General features: G+C 37.8%; 1 protein-coding gene across 6 annotated transcripts in view; it reads right to left on the bottom strand.

Annotated features, from left to right (window-relative positions):
- MTA3 (metastasis associated 1 family member 3) overlaps window positions 1-17,375 on the bottom strand; it is a 168,791-nt gene that overhangs the window by 75,453 nt on the left and 75,963 nt on the right. For 5 of the 6 annotated variants that reach the window (XM_088026410.1, XM_028117265.2, XM_088026407.1 and 2 more), the window contains exons 5-6: window positions 10,462-10,525; window positions 6,670-6,787 (exon numbers count right to left, since the gene is read on the bottom strand). In XM_088026410.1, coding sequence (XP_087882536.1) covers window positions 6,670-6,787; window positions 10,462-10,525 — 182 coding nt within the window. Of the gene's footprint in view, window positions 1-6,669; window positions 6,788-10,461; window positions 10,526-13,651; window positions 13,933-17,375 lie in introns of those variants that run through there. The other variant, XM_088026409.1, reaches the window with a different exon arrangement.

Genomic DNA, 17,375 nt, shown 5'->3' with positions numbered 1-17,375 from the left:
AAATAAATTGACCCAACTTCCACACTACATTCGTATTTCCCTATTTAACGCTCCCTGGTGGTCTAGTGGTTAGGATTCGGCGCTCTCTCTCATATTTCCCTATTTATCAACTACATATGAACTAATTCAAGTTTCAAAAGCATATATTGTAGCAGAAGAGACTATACTAATTTAATCTTTAATTCTCAAAGATAGATACCTCCCGAAATCCCCAAGTATCCACAAGAGTTATTTAATTAGTAGCAGTAGGCAGTGGGGGCCAGGGAGAAGCAACTGCAACAGCGAACAAGGAGAGTCAGGTGCTCTGAGAAATGCTTTACAGGAATTACTTCATCGGATCATCACAGTACTATGTGTGCACATACACTAACATAAAAGAGGAGAAAATGGGAATTTCCAAGGGGTTAGTTTTCCCCAGGTTACTCAGCTGAACTGATTACTGCCAGGTTTTACCCAAATCTGTAAATCCAGTCATTTGAGTTTATTAATTTAATGTTATAATACTTTTTAGCAGTTACAAATTTTAATTTAATATGTAAACAGATTTTTCTTAAAATTTCAGTATTATAGTGAAATAATACAGTGAAGAAATCAATCAAAACTCCCCACCAGCACATCTTTTTTCAATGCAAAGTTCGCTAGGTGGTTTATTCAAACTCAATAAAAGATTTAAAATCTGAAAGAAACTTTTACCTTCCTTTGCAAACTACATACCGATCTTTCTAGATCTCAAGAATTTGTTAGATGGTGGGTAGCCGTAAGTGAATTTAAAAATTCTGAAGCTACAAAAAGATTTATTCACTAGCAAGACAAATGCCACAACAATGTCTTAGAATCCATCAAGACACATTCACAAACAAAGCAAGCCTGTAATATATTCTGGCATGGTGCTGATGCTGCCACCTACTCAGGATATTAATTCAAGTTCTATATTCCATGCCAGTGCAAATCAGAATCTGGCCACTGGTCAAACCGTAACCACTCAAGAGTATCAAAAGGGTTAGTAAACCCAGACTGCAGCAAGTCCTAAATATCTGTTCTTGAGTATGGTATTTCTACTATTTAAATTCCCTGCAAACAGGTACTAGCTATGATAGGAGTTTCTATGATAGTAATGTCCATGTTTTCCAAGACAGGTTTAACTGTTGGTGACCTATTTGCCACCCTACACCCTTCTCTGGAAATATATTAATTACAAAAAAGAAGGGGGTTCTTTTAATCTTGCATCTAGTGAGATGCCTGATTACAAGTGAAATGAAACATGCTGGATATGCCAAATGCTTTAGGCTGAAAAAGAATCCAAAGTCACTTCTTCATTTATGATGAAAAATACGGTGTTTTTCTTTGTTAAAGATGAATACTTACAGCTAACAAATTATAAACTTAAAAATAAACTTAACAAGAAATGTATAAAATCTATATGACTATATTAAGAAAAACAAAACAAAACCACAAGACCCCAAAAGTAGCCTTGAACAGAGAAAAAGACATCCCTTGTTTCTAATTAAGATTTTTCAAAACCATCAAAAGTCTGTTCTCCCTAAATCAACTTAAAAATTAACTGAAACTCCAATAAACATAGTAAGGAAGATTCAAGCTGATAATAAAGTTTATTTGGAAAAATAGGAGGATTAGCCTCACCAGATTATTACCACACACTACAAAGTCGCTATAATTAAAACAGTGAGTTACTAGAATATTAACAAACCAGTGAGACAGAATAAAAACCTCAAGACAGATCCATGTAGACCCACAGGAATAGACTCATTATTATGAAATGACCAGTCACCTCCCGAAGTAATAGAAAATATTAACACAATTTCAATCAGAATTCTAATGAAATCCGGGAAGAAGAATTTGACTAACTGATAAAAAAATTCAACAGTCAGAAAAAAATCTCTGAGGGGCAACGGGGTGGCTCAGTCATTAAACGTCTGCCTTCGGCTCAGGTCATGATTCCAGGGTCCTGGGATCGAGCCCCACATCGGGCTCCCTGCTCTGCGGGAAGCCTGCTTCTCCCTCTCCCACTCCCCCTGCTTGTGTTCCCTCTCTCGCTGTGTCTCTCTCTGTCAAATAAATAAATAAAATCTTTAAAAAAAAAAAAGAAAAAATCTCTGAGATGACACATCTCTGCACCCTGCCCCCCCCACCACACAGGAAATTTTAAAGAACAATGAGGGGAAACTTACCCTACCATAAAACATATAAGAGATAGATAAACTTGGATCTATCACACAATACAACACTGAACATAACTTCATGGATCTCAATATAATAGTTACATAATAAACAGGGAGAATATATTAAATTAGTAACAGTGTTTGACAGTGAGCAAGAAGGGATGATCTGAGGGACTACTACTTCTTGGTTTCAGCATAATTGCACTTTCTACCACAATTCCTATTATTTGCAATAAGGTAATTTTAAAATCTAAAAAATTGGAAGAAGCAAAAAGAATATGGTGGAGCCCCATTGTTATGCTATGTAGCAAAGGGACTTTGTCCTATGCACTTCTAACTGTGTGGCTTCTCTGGCGATTCTGGGTTAAGAGACAGGACTCTAGGAGGGGAGTACCGAACAGCAGACTTCAGTGTGTCCTTCTCTCAATCTAAAGGTTCACTGGGGTATCTCCAGAGATCCAAGGGGCCTTCTCTCCTACCTCACTGACAACAACCTGGCTTTTAGTATTTTATTTAAGGTCATACTGTGTAGTGTTTCATTAGGGGAAAGTGTTCTATTTCCTAAGTAAAGTTTATAAACCACCCACCCAGAAGACTGCCAGTAGAAACACTATTTTAAAGGTAATTAATACCTGTTAAAGAACTATAAAAGATCTATTACATTAATGAACATTTAATCACATTTTCTAAATACAAAGTATGCCTTTGTCAGATAAGTCCCCAAATGCCACAAGCTGTTAAGAATCATTCCTCTCGGGGCGCCTGGGTGGCTCAGTAGTTGGGCGTCTGCCTTCGGCTCAGGTCATGATCCCAGGGTTCTGGGATCGAACCCCGCACTGGGCTCCCTGCTCAGCGGGGGGCCTGCTTCTCCCTCTCCCCCTCCCCCTGCTTGTGTTCCCGCTCTCTCGCTGCATCTCTCTCTGTCAAATAAATAAATAAAATCTTTATTTAAAAAAAAAAGAATCATTCCTCTCTTCAAAAAAAAAAGAAAGAAACATTCCTCTCAAACATTCAAGTTCTTGAAGAAGAACTTCAAGTCCATTTTGAGAAGAACTGTAGAATAAATTATTGCATTTTATGTATCATTTTGTTTCCTAAAATCATTTTTTAAAATACTAATCTAGGTAGCTATGCTTTCCAAATTATATAACTTTAACCAGCTTTTATGACTTTCAGGGGTAAATACCATATTTAAAGAGTCTTTCAGATAACAGGATCTTGTGAGATTCTATGATCTATTTCTTCTGCCCACTGTTACTTGAAACATCCAACTTCATTACTTGGGTTCAACATTTATTCATGAGCAATACACAAAAATTTCCAGGCTTTCTATACACCAAGGCTTATGCTCAGTGCTTAAGGGAGAACCACACAATCAACAGCTCAGGTGTTGATTTTTAAATTTCTGAAGTCAAATAATAAAAATAGTATAAAAGAAAAAAATAGTATAAAAGATAACATGAACGACCTATCTGCACAGTTCTAAGATGGGAGGGATGAGAATTCAGGGAGGAGTGACAAAGGCTGCTTAGGGGATGCAGGACTCGGGCTGGGTGCCTTATGCACACATGGGCACAAGGGACCTTCCTGGCTTTTGGCTGGTGCACAGATGGACTTGCTGAACTATCTCACTAGGAACATATACCTCTGTTCAAAACTCACAGAACTGCACACTAAAAAGGGTGGGATGTACTTCATATAAACTATACCTTAATTATTACAAGGAAAAAACCCACCTGTAAATGACTACCTGGAAGACAATTAATTTGGCATTTTGTATAAAATTTCAAACACACATACCCTATGACTCAGCAATTCTACTTTGTCAGTTATATCTGGAGTACAAAATTATCCATTATTTACATTACAGCATTGTTTGTAAAAATTTAAAAATCAAGTTTTTTAAAAATAAAGTAATATTTAGTGAACACTTAGGTACAGTGATATAAGTCTAACATCAAACATTAAGGACTAAAAACATAAAAATTACTCCTGGAAGATAAGTTGATTTGTACAGATAAGAATGCCAATAAATGTAATTTCTCAACCCATAAAAAAAACTGGTTCATTACTGCCAGTCTGTTCAAAATCACTTCCAAACACAGGTGAGCAAAGACACAGCGTTCTTTTCTTCAAGCTTAATCTTTACTGACTGACCTTTCCTGGTCTTTAAGTTCATGAAAACAAAGATGTCTGTAGCCTGGCGTTACTGACAGCCACCACTAACACCAGTGTGGACTGCAGTTCACAAACTCATTCTCGAGTATCTGTTGATTTGACTTTTCTGCACACATTTTCTTAGAAGTTGGCAAGGTAAAGAGAGAAGAACCAACGGAAGAACTCTCTACATCCAACATGGGGCTCAAACTCACCACCCTGAGATCAAGAGTCACACGCTCCTCTGACTGAGCCAGCCAGGCGCTCCTGGCAGAACTCATATGCTTTAATAATCAGAGGGCAAAAGGAAAAGTGGAGGCCTTTCTGTAAATAATGCAAATCATGAAAGGCCTTAAAGGAAAAGACTAAAAATTCTAAATTTCTGTATGATAAAAAGATAAATAAAACATTTAAATTTAAAATCACTATTATTACATTTTGGTGGGGAGTGCCTGGGTGGCTCAGTCGTTAAGCGTCTGCCTTCGGCTCAAGTCATGATCCCAGGGTCCTGGGATCGAGCCCCGCATCGGGCTCCCTGCTCGGCAGGAAGCCTGCTTCTCCCTCTCCCATTCCCCCTGCTTGTGTTCCCCCTCTCGCTGTATCTCTCTCTGTCAAATAAATAAAATCTTTAAAAAAAATAATAAAAAATAAAATCACTATTAAAAATTTTTTAATGAAATTAATTAAGTGTATGTGTGGGGGGGTGTTTGTAATATTTATAAACAAAGGGTAAATACTTTTGTGTTTGTTTACCTTTAATAGTCAAAGAATTCTTGCCAATACATAAAAAAATAAATAGCCATGTAGAAAAAGCACAAGGACTTTCAAGAAGGAGGGCTAAAGATAAATAAGGCAAGCAATAATCTCAACTTCAAAATAAAACAAAAAACCCCTAAGACAATGACACATCAAAATGTGGGGAAAAAATGGAAGGTGAAAAAAGTCCCTCACAATCAGTGTTGGTGAAAGCACCTGGTTCTTTTATATGTCCAGTAACACAGCCTTTTTGAAGAGCAAAGGAGCATTTTCAGTATGTGAAATGTATATACCATTTCACTTCCAAGAAGTCATACTTGAGAAGATATTTATGCAGCACAAATATATGTATCAGTTTTCTAGCAGCATCAATTTGTAGCATCAAAAATTGTAAACACCTAACAATTTATCAACAGGGAACAGGGAATGATAGTACATTCGTAAGACCTGCAGGGTCACTGAAAAGAGTAAAAGTCACTCTACTCCTGTGCAAAGGTGCTAAAGAAAGACACTGTTAGTTAACTGAGAAGAGCAGCTGTATAAGATCATGTGCAACATGGCAGGCGCTGCATGTGGACCAGTCCTGGGTGGGGGGCAGGCCAGTGTGAACATACCCAAAACACCACAGGCATGAAATAGGGGTTTGCAATGAAGGAAAGGAGATGGTGTTCATTTCCTACATTCTACATTGCTGTTTTATTTTTTATAGTTAGGAATGTTTTACTTTGGGGCGCCTGAGTGGCTCAGTCGGTTAAGCGGCTGCCTTCGGCTCAGGTCATGATCCCAGGTTCCTGTGATCGAGTCCCACATTGGGCTCCCTGCTTGGCGGAGAGCCTGCTTCTCCCTCTACCTCTGTCTGCCGCTCTGCCTACTTGTGCTCTCTCTCTATAGCTGTTAAATGAATAAATAAAAATCTTTAAAGAAAAAAAAAAGAATGTTTTACTTTTAAAATCAGAAAATAAAGGTTTTGAGTGTACAGTTATAATAGGAGAAAGTTACATCCTGCTAAGATGTTTTTAAAATGTAAAGCTCTGAATCTCTCCAGTACATACACTACCCAGATTAGCCCAAATCCCCACCAAAATGTAACTGTTCACTATATTCCAGGCCACCTCAAAAAGATGACTTAGGGGCATTCAGGACCTCAAGGCATGTATGTGTCACATTAAGACATAAGTTCAACAATATGAACATTCTTAAAGTTGCATTTAAAAGGAAAACATGGGGGCACCCGGGTGGCTCAGTTGGTTAAGTATCAGACTCTTGATCTTGGGGTTGTGAGTTCAAGACCCACGTTGGGCTCCATGCTGGGCCTGGAGCCTACTTAAAAAAATATTAATATAACAAGATTAAATTAAATTAAGGAAAACACAGCCAGAAAACTCCTTAAAATGTAAAATAAATAAACAACTGCTCAAATTATTTTCTGTTGCTATTTGTTGTATTTCTGTAAGTGGAAGAACTTATAACTTTTAAACTTCAGCCTAAAAGTTTCCTTTCCCAGATGAGGAAAAGAATATTTGAGTTTCAAGACACATTTGTTTTCACAGGACTTGAAACCCAAAGGAAAACATACCTTCTAAGAGCATCTCTGGAATGTCTGCTTGATATCTAGGCCCCACTCTGATTTCACCTTTGTCAGCTAACAGTGTTTTCACTGAAGGGTCATAGACCAATGAGTAGAAAAAGGTGTCCTGAAAAAAAAATGACAGAAAATATTTAGGTAAACTTAATTCCTTCCACTTTTTATAAAGCAATAAGGCCAATGTCATGATAATGAAATCATAAACTTCAGAGAGTAAGATTTCATTTTGGTGAATAAATTCATAGATCTTGAAGAAAAAAACGATGTTACTGTCATCATGTAAAACAGCATAAAATTAAATCAAGCAAAAATAAACAGCTTACAACAAAGGTAGACTATAAAGCTTTGTTGTTCCTTTTAGTCTAAAAGAAAACCATGTAATTGCTCTAAAACAAGATTCTGAAAAGCTAGCAAAGCTAAGCTTTAAGTCAAAGTAAGTCACCTGAAATCGAGCAATCACTTCAATCTCTAAAGCCCATACCACAACAAATAATGAGGACACCAGGCACCGTTACTTTTAAAGTGTCCATCCACATTTTATCAAAATGATAGAATGAATACACATCTCACATTAAATAAAGTTTAGAAGAGTTGAGCTTACACGCAGTTTACTAATTAAAATGTCATACCGTATTATTTAAACATTTATTAATTCTAATTCTGCAGTTCTCTTTTAAATCCTGAAGCACTCATATTTATATATAAATAGGTATATATACATAATTAAACCTACCACTACCAGTACACCCACTAACTTTTAAAGGTCCTTTAAAATGCAAAAAGGGGGCGCCTGGGTGGCTCAGTTGGTTAAGCGACTGCCTTCGGCTCAGGTCATGATCCTGGAGTCCCGGGATCGAGTCCCGCCATCAGGCTCCCTGCTCAGCAGGGAGTCTGCTTCTCCCTCTGACCCTCTTCCCTCTCATGCTCTCTATCTCTCATTCTCTCTCTCTCAAATAAATAAATAAAATCTTTTTAAAAAATAAATAAATAAAAAAAATGCAAAAAGGCCCTAGTTACTGAGCCTAAAGGATAAAATGGCCAGGCCACCAGGCCTTTGCTGAATTCTGCAAAATCACTGGATGTCTTATAAAGTCTTGTTCCTGCTTCCTGCTATGACTCTGAGGGTCATCTACTGCGTGACTCTCTGCATTATATCTTGGAGGGGCCTGTTTCTGCCATCAGCACTTTACCAAGACCCTGGTGAGCAAGCTGCAAATAAGAGATAACCTGCGAGACTATAAAGCTTTCTCCTTTCAGGATGTTACAGACTGTGATAAAGGGAAAGGAGAGAACTGGACAAGGCAATACCATCCCATCAGAAACTCTGCACTGTGTTTTAATCATGGGTCACTGTCAGAAGAAAAGCTTAAACAATAAAACTGCTAAGAAGACACAACAATGTGACAATTCATGCATATAAAAAATGCTACCTAGGGAAAAGAAAAATCTGCAGAATATATAAATCAACCTGCTTAACAGGTTGATGGGGGTGATCAATATGTAATCAGAATTATGTGTTTCTGAAGACAGGAGCAACAAAGCATGTTAGTAGGTAACTAGAGCTACTACCACTGGCATGCCAACGGCTTTAAAAGAGGACACACTTCTGGTCACTTTTATTGTGAAAAATGTTAGCATAGTGTTCTATAAAAATAGGATTTTGCCATACTTGACAGTAAAATGAGATGAAATTATTATTTAGGGTCACATAGGTTGCTTAAGACACTCCTTAAATTTGGGGTGCCTGGGTGGCTCCGTCAATGAAGCGACTGACTCCTAATTTCAGCTCAGATCATGATCTCAGGGTCGTGAGATCGAGTCTCACGTCAGGCTCTGTGCTAAGCGTGGAGTCTGTTTAAGATTCTCTCTCCCCTCTCTCTTCCTCTGCCCTTCCCCTTGCTTGCACTCGCTCACATGCGCTCTCTCTAAATTTATATGTGCTGCCTGATATGGGGAATTGTTTAAAATGTAAATATAATTTTTCAAGAAGTAAAAAATCATGATTAGAAAGTTGTCCTTTGAGTTACCATCTTCAAATATGCCAATCTCAGTATTTTAAAAACCAGACTTTCTCAAGGATGGTCTTATAACAGATAAAACAGTAAAAAGTTTAAAAAAAAAGTGTTTTTCAAATTGAAAAAAGAACATAAGCAGTTTTATTTTTACTAAACTCCCTCTGAATAAAAAAAAGTTTCCTCAAATACACTGCCAGAGACGTCAGTTCCTCTCCCAAAGACTGATGCAGGACCAAGTGCTTAAAAATCAGTGGACAGGAAAAAAATCCTAAAGACCTTTGCAAATTTTCATCTCCTACCATCCTTAGCATATAGAAATTGCTAATAACAAATTAGAAGGCAAAAATATCACTTTTTAAAAAACCACACTGTTGGGGAACCTAGCTGGCTCAGTCGGTAAAGCATGTGACTCTTGATCCTAGGGTTGTAGGTTCGAGCCCCACGTTGGGTGCAGAGATTACTTAAAAATAATTTTTTTTTTTAAATTAAAAATTAAGGGGCGCCTGGGTGGCTCGGTCTGTTAAGCGTCTGCCTTTGGCTCAGGTCAGGATCCCGGGGTCCTGGGATCGAGCCCTGCATCAGGCTCCCTGCTCAGCGGGGAGCCTGCTTCTCCCTCTCCCTCTGCCTGCCACTCCCCCTGCTTATGCTCCCTGTCTCTCTGTCAAATAAATAAATAAATAAAATCTTTAAAAAAATTAAAAATTAAAAAATTACACTGTCTTAAGAGCCAAATACACCAGTAAAATACACTGAAACATACTCAATGTTTCCTCCTTTTATTTCTGCTTCTGTGAACTAAGGCTAATTTCTGAGCATTATCTTTATGCATATTATTATCCATATGCTGCCTGACAAACACTACTACCTTCTTTTCTAAATTTCATACGTGTAAGTTATAAAGACTATCAGCATTTTTTTCTGCCTTGAATATTTACTTCCTCTTAATTTTCTCTATTATATTTTCTAATGTACAATAGTTTCACTTGTCTGCATCAATCTTTTGTAGTTATGCTTTCTTCATTTGAGATGAGGGGACACTTTTAAGTATAATAAAGTTTTTTTCAAAGAAAATATATCCCTTTAATTCTTTAAAAACATACACACACATATATAAAGTACATATACACACATATGTACAAAAAATAAAGATGTGGGAAAACAAAAATACCCTGAAACTATAAAGGTTAAATACTAAAACATCAACAGTAGAAATTTTCCCGTTGTGGAGTATTCTCTTTAGAGGAATTTCCTCCCTCCAATGAAGCATATGCTCTCATTCAACTTGTTAAAAAATGTTTAAAATGTTTCTTGTTGAAGTTTACAGAAAGAAACATTTTTAGTTGACAACGTTTATTGGGATTTTAGGAAAGAAAGCAGACCACCATTTAAGATCTCATCTGGAAAAAGTCTAAAAGAAAAACTGTTTATTTGAAAAACAACAAAAACAAAAAAACAGGGAGTACCAAGTATACGAAAGTCACTTGTTTCATAAAGCCAAAAATAGTTCTACTACCAGCTAAATCATCATACTGTATAAAGCCTTTCATTACCAACTGGAAAAAAAACAGAAGTTTTTGCCAAATGTTACCTCAGTTAACCAGAAAAATAAAATTAGCTAAATGTATTCTAGTCATTATACTTTTATATAATGCTGCTCTCCTGGTGCTATAATTTGGTGCAAGAAGAAATAAACTCAAAGGTATGGGCTTCAGGTGAAATCGGGGGGGGATCACGGGGGGGACATAAAACAAGTGTAATTGTGAATTACCTCTTTATCAAGATATGACAATACTGACTCTGTCTCATTCAGAAGAGCAACACTGCATTTTCCCCTGTTGAAAGAGGGAAAAAGTGAATAAATGTAAGAAAGGCCACCTCACCGTCACAGTGATGACACATACAAAGTTAGGAATATGCAGAATGTAAAGCTGATATTAAGAAACTAGATGGCAATTAGGAATACACATAAACGTATATACTTATACTTGCTTTACAATCCTGGTGTTGCATAACCTAATAAAATAGGGCTGTCTGTAGATATTTACTGCGAGGCTAACCTGTGGAAGGAACTGTGTTAGGCAGTAAATCTTTAAAACATAAACACTTGATAGGTATTTCCTAACTATTACAGGAAAAAAAAAAGGTTACAATGAAACCTTCAAATCAGAAGTGAGTTTCTGAATCTATAAAGAGTTAATACGAGGCGATTTTATAAAAAGAGACTTTAGATAGACTTCACTGTGCAAACCGGTACCTAAAATAATCTTTGGATTTTTTTAAGTAGCCAATGCATACGAGAACCTAAAACTAATACACATTCATATCAAGATTAACTGACTTACCTTTATTGACATTGCTCTAAAGCCTAGTTAAAATTTAAATACACTGCTATAAAGTAAAGGGCAAAATAAAGATCTACAGATTTACAGACCCTGCAGTCTGATGGCATTTACCTTTGATCATAGCCCTGGGTGTGAGTTTGAAAATGACGGTCTATTTAAAAAAAAAAATAAAGGCTTGTCTAGACTTGAGAAAAATTAAGGTTATCCCGGTAGAGGCATTTATTACAAACACATTTATAATTATTCTCACTAGCTTGAAAAATTCTGTAGAGCCACAAATTTGACAGGAGAGTTTTGATAGATGATTCAAGTTATAGAGAACTGGTCAGGACTCACAAAATATTTTTTAAATGTCATAATGTCATTTGATTTTGTAAACAAAGGTCACTGCTTGCTCCCCACAAAAATGACAAGCAAAAAAAAAAACCAAAAACATCACATATACATCGAATGGGAAACTAAAAGAACAAGCTGTTGGAATATCAGAGTGGAAAACAATTCAAAGGAAAGAATTACCAAAAGCAAAACAAAATGTAAAATGCTAACACATAGGTCAAAAATTACACTTTACTAAACATTTTGCAAATGTACGTCCCTTATATTTGAAAAAAATTTTCCCCTCATAAAAACATCTTTTTCTGGTAATCAGCTCTAGTTAATATCACTTCAAAAGACTTCTGAGAGCATGTGTTCTTTCCATATTACCCTGTCAAGTCTCTAATTTGCTTAGTGAGAGTTATAAGGGTTTTTGGTTTTACTAATTTTATTCGTGTATATTACTGAAGCAGAAAAATTAACATGATTACCTCAGAGCATATAACACCACTCACAGTCCACAATTACCTGACAGGCTCTTAGGAAGGACAGAATTATGGGTGGGGAAACTGTTCTGCTGAGGCTTGCACTATCTATAGCTGCCACGGAAAAGCTTCCGTGGCCTGTGCATGTGTGCTCCTCACACATGCAGCGTGCTTACGCACCAAATGGGCTTTCCAAAAATAGGCTTCAGTTACTTTTTTTGCCTAACAGCTGACAGAGCAGTATTTCTAACATTTAATACTTAATCACCTAGAAGAAATAAAATCTTGGGTTTTAAAGTTCTCTAAAGTTGGGTGTGTTTGTCTTTTTTTTTTAATGGAAAGGAGCAAAAGCTGAATGCTATTTTAATAGATACCACTTTCTTTAAGAGCCATTTGGATGTTAAGGGTTAACAGACATTGAAAATTCATACAAACAATACAGCATTAGTCTCCTCCATACTGTCTGAAATGACAAGAGGATTTAAACGGAATCATCAAACCATTATTTTCATAATTGCATTAGGAGATAACGAAATGCTGATTATATACTGTTTTAGAGATACAACATGATTACAAAATCAAGAGGATACCCAGCCAATCTAAAATATAAATTATTTAGGGGAATGTAGCTTTTATGCAAAGATGCAAAAATAATAGGTGATTTAATTTTTAAATTTCCTTTACTGTAGCTATGAATTTACTCCCAAATTAAAAATGAAAATCTGACACTTAAAATATTTAAATACATATACTAACAGCTAACAAAGCAGGAGATTGAGTCAGAATTATTTTATGAAGTAAATATGAATATGTAATTAACACATGTACTACCACGCCAAGAGTTGTTGATAAAAGTAGTTTAAAAAGAGACTTAAGGGGCGCCTGGGTGGCTCAGTCGTTAAGCGTCTGCCTTCGGCTCAGGTCATGATCTCAGGGTCCTGGGATCAAGCCCCACATCAGGCTCCCTCTGCTCCGCGGGAGGCCTGCTTTTCCCTCTCCCACTCCCCCTGCTTGTGTTCCCTCTCTCGCTGTCTCTCTCTCTGTCAAATAAATAAAATCTTAAAAAAAATAAAAAATAAAAAGACTTAAAGTGCTGGTTTCCTTTATGTTGAACCAATCTTGGCTCACAGAAAAAAAAATATGATAAATTTTAAGCTAACCCCAAACCAAAGGAACTATTATCAAACTGTAATATAGATAACCCAGTTGCTTGATGCTGAATCTCAAGTAATGATCCTAAATGTTCTCTTCCACCACACTTTAATCCTTAAGGAATAAAGATATCCAAACAGGATATAAATATAAAATACATTAAAGATCTTAACACAAAGAAAGATCATTGCAGGCCTATATAATTATTCATACTGCTTTTCTACAAGGAACTATACAGCAACACAAAATTTCCATAGAGACAACATACTTTCCCACTGATAATTGAAAAAGATCATACTCTGTCTGCTTCAGAGATTGCTCAGGGTGCTAGGATAGAGAGAGATGTGAATAAATAATTATGATATAACACAGTCCCATGTTTAATGCCAGGTGCTGATCGGCTTGCTATCTGCTTAACAGGATGTTCAGTATCATGCTACAGACTCAAACACCACATGTAAAAATGTGCACACAGGTTATATATTTCTTTTATTTAAAGATGTTACCTATTTGTATAAATGAAAGAGGAAGTTTTAATGAGTATCCATTTCCCCAGCGCCTGAAGACTCTGGGTTTCAGACCACTGCAGCTTGTAGAATGGTATAGGACCACTAGGGTCCCTGCTTAGGAAAATGCAAATTTCTTAGTGCCACACCAGACTTACTGAGGCCAAATATCCCCAGGAGGGATCAAGAAATCCATTTGGTTGAGAAGTATCACCAGGTGATCCTTAGTCAGATTTACTGAATCCAAATATCTCGGGGAGGGATCAAGGAATCTACATGGAAAACAAGCATCACCAGGTGATCGTTAAGCACAGTGAACTTGAAAACCACTAGTAAAGATGCAGGGTCTGACTAAACACATTCCTTGTTCAATGAAAGACTATGTTTTCATTAAAAAGGGTATTTTTCAGGGTGTTTGGGTGGCTCAGTCAGTTAAGCCTCGGACTCCTGGTTTCGGCTCAGGTCATGATCTCTGGCTGGAGAGATGGGAGTCCTGCAAGGGGGGAGGGGGGGAAAAAAAAAAAAAAACCCAGGCTCAGCAGGGAGTCGGCTTGAGGTTCTCCCTCTCCCTCTGCCCCTCCCACACACTCACCCATAAGCGCATGCGCACACGGGCGCACGTGCTCTCTCAAATAAATGTTTTTAAAAAGGCATTTTTCTCAATAGCCTTATGAGTCTTACAGTTGCTCTGGATTCTGGACATTTTCTCATATAAAAACAATGCTGGGAGGCAGCTGGGTGGCTTAGTCGTTAAGCGTCTGCCTTCAGCTCAGGTCCTAACCTGGGATTGAGCCCTGCATCGGGCTCCCTGCTCGGCGGGAAGCCTGCTTCTCCCTCTCCCACTCCCCCTGCCTGTGCTCCCAATCTCTGTCTCTTTCCGTCAAAAAATAAATAAAATCTAAAAAAAAAAAACAACTAATCTAAAAGAAAGGCAAAACAATTAAGTTTAAGGAGAGCAAAAGGTTGTATAAGAAAGAATACGTGGGCAAACGTTACATGTTCATAGGGCGCCTGGGTGGCTCAGTTGGTTAAGCGACTGCCTTCGGCTCAGGTCATGATCCTGGAGTCCCGGGATAGAGTCCCGCATCGGGCTCCCTGATTCTCCCTCTGACCCTACACCCCCCCCATGCTCTCTCTCTATCTCATTCTCTCTCTCAAATAAATAAATAAAATCTTAAAAAAAAAACCTTACATGTTCATAAAATACAATGAATGATTGTTAAGTTTAAAAAATGTTGTGATATATTGGGAAAACGAAGGAAAGTTAAAGAGAAGAGAAAGTAAAGAGAGATTTAGAAAATTGAAAAAGTAATAGTAGCAGTGTGAAAGTGGTATTAATACAGAAGTCACAGAGAAAAGTCGAAAATGACTGTGAAGGGGGAACTAGGCTTATGACTGCCTTGGATATTATAAGTATATACATATATTTGACTTTTAAAAATAATATAATTTAAATTTAAAGTAAAAATGGAGCCTAATTAAACAAAGTGCATACATTTGTATAAATAATACATATACCAAGGAAGCAAAGATGATTTACCATGAGTCTACACCAAGTTTTCTCAACCTTGGCATTATTAACATATGAAGCCAGGTACTTCTTCGCTGTGGCGGGCTGTCCTATGCACGCAGAGTGTTTAACAGCATCCCTGGCCTCTACCCACTGGACAACAGTAGTACCCCCACACCTAGCTGAGACAGCCAAAACTGTTCAGACTCTGTTGAATGGCCCCCAGGAGACAAAACAGTCCCTGGTTGAGAACCACTGCTCTACAGTTGATGAACCACAGTTTTCTTTCTTTTTTAAAGATTTTATTTATTTGAGAGAGAGAGAGAGTGCGTGGGAGGGAGAGGGAGAAAGACTCTGAAGCAGAACCTGTGCTGAGAACAGAGCCCAACGTGGGGCCCGATCCCAAGACCCCGAGATCATGACCTGAGCTGAAACCAAGAATCAGACGCTTAACCAACTGAGCCACCCAGGCGCCCCCGAACCAGTTTTAAGTATATATATATATTTTTTAAGATTTTATTTATTCATTTGACAGAGAGATACACAGCGAGAGAGGGAACACAAGCAGGGGGAGTAGGAGAGGGAGAAGCAGGCCTCCCGCCAAGCAGGGAGCCTGATGTGGAGCCCAATCCCAGGACCCCAGGATCATGACCTGAGCCGAAGGCAGACGCTTAACAACTGAGGCACCCAGGCACCCCTCTTAAGTATATCTTAAGAAACAAACACTGGAGTACTCTCTACATAAGTTAAAGAATACGATCTTACAGATCTTTAGACTATAAAAAGGACCCAAAAAAGGGCGCCTGGGTGGCTCAGTTGGTTAAGCGACTGCCTTCGGCTCAGGTCATGATCCTGGAGTTCTGGGATCGAGTCCCGCATCGGGCTCCCTGCTCAGCGGGGAGTCTGCTTCTTCCTCTGACCCTCTTCCCTCTCATGCTCTCTATCTCTCATTCTCTCTCTCAAATAAATAAATAAAATCTTTAAAAAAAAAAAAAGGACCCAAAAAAGAGAAAAAAATCTGGACGTTAAACATTTCTATTCAAAGATATATTTTCTGTTAATACTGCTTTAACAGATGTTAAGAAATAAAAATTAAAGAAGAAAAAAACAAAACAAAACCTGGAACAGCTGTTTGAGTAGGTAAGGTAAAGGAATAAAAAGCCAAGAGGAGAAGTCTGGGTTTAATGTGATAGATCAATGGATTCTGCAAAGAAAAATGACAAGTCGTGTTCTGAAAAGCTCATTCTGTCTGTGGCATGTGGAGAAAACCAAAGCAACAAAACTTTAATCCAATTCTGGAGATTTGATAACAAATATGAATCAAACTGTAAAAGAGGAATTCAAGGAGGGAGAAATCCTTCTCTTGGTGCCACTTTTCCCTTTTATAGCTAGGAGAAAGTGGGATGTCCAAAAGAAGGCAGTAGGTATTAGGAAGATCCTCTTTCCTAGCACAGTATGACAAATCATTCCGATTACCAGAAAAATCTCACAGGCATTTCCACAACTCTGTGGAACACCAGAGCTTGGGACAACATGTAGAATAGAATATACTTTCATCCAGCCCAGTGCTTCTCTGCACTGGGACTCCAGTCAGAGAAGGAACCCATAGAGGATAAATCATTTCAAAGTAAAGATTATACCATACAAAGACAACATTCAAGAAAAAGTGTGCTAGGGGCGCCTGGGTGGCTAAGTTGGTTAAGCGACTACCTTCGGCTCAGGTCATGATCCTCAGGGTCCTGGGATCGAGCCCCGCATCGGGCTCCCGGCTCGGCGGGAAGCCTGCTTCTCTCTCTCCCACTCCCCCTGCTTGTGTTCCCTCTCTCGCTGTCTCTCTCTCTGTCAAATAAATAAATAAAATCTTTAAAAAAAAAAAAAAAGTGTGCTAAACATGTAGACTTTAAAATGTTAAATTGTGTATGATTTTTCTCCTCACTGTATTTTTCCTCACATTCTTCTACTAAGCAATCCTATAAGCTTAAGCACACTAAGTAATTAACTGCCTTGTTAGTTTCCTTTTTTATTAGATTTATTTTATTTTAGAGAGAAAGCGAGGACAAGAGTGTGAGCAGGGGGAGGGGCAGAGGGAGAGAATCTTCAAGCAGACTCCCCACTGAGAGGGGAACCCAATGTGGGGTTCAATCCCATGACCCATGAGATCATGCCCTGAGTTGAAACCAAGAGCTAGATGAGATGGTAGCAACTGAGCTACCAGGCACCCCTCTTATGTTAGTTTCTTAAGCAGCACTACTTGTAGTCATCAACAGTACCCTTTTGGCTAATTCAAATTTTGTTTACAAATAGCAATAAAATTGCAAAAATCTAACACCTTAAAATAAAAACATTGGCATAATAAAAATTTGAACAGGAAG

The sequence above is a fragment of the Eumetopias jubatus genome, unplaced genomic scaffold (assembly GCF_037043125.1).
Source record: "Eumetopias jubatus isolate StellerSeaLion01/CBP00866 unplaced genomic scaffold, mEumJub1_p1.0 scaffold_9, whole genome shotgun sequence".
Taxonomy (NCBI): domain Eukaryota; kingdom Metazoa; phylum Chordata; class Mammalia; order Carnivora; family Otariidae; genus Eumetopias; species Eumetopias jubatus.
This window is presented reverse-complemented; position numbering and strand designations above follow the sequence as displayed.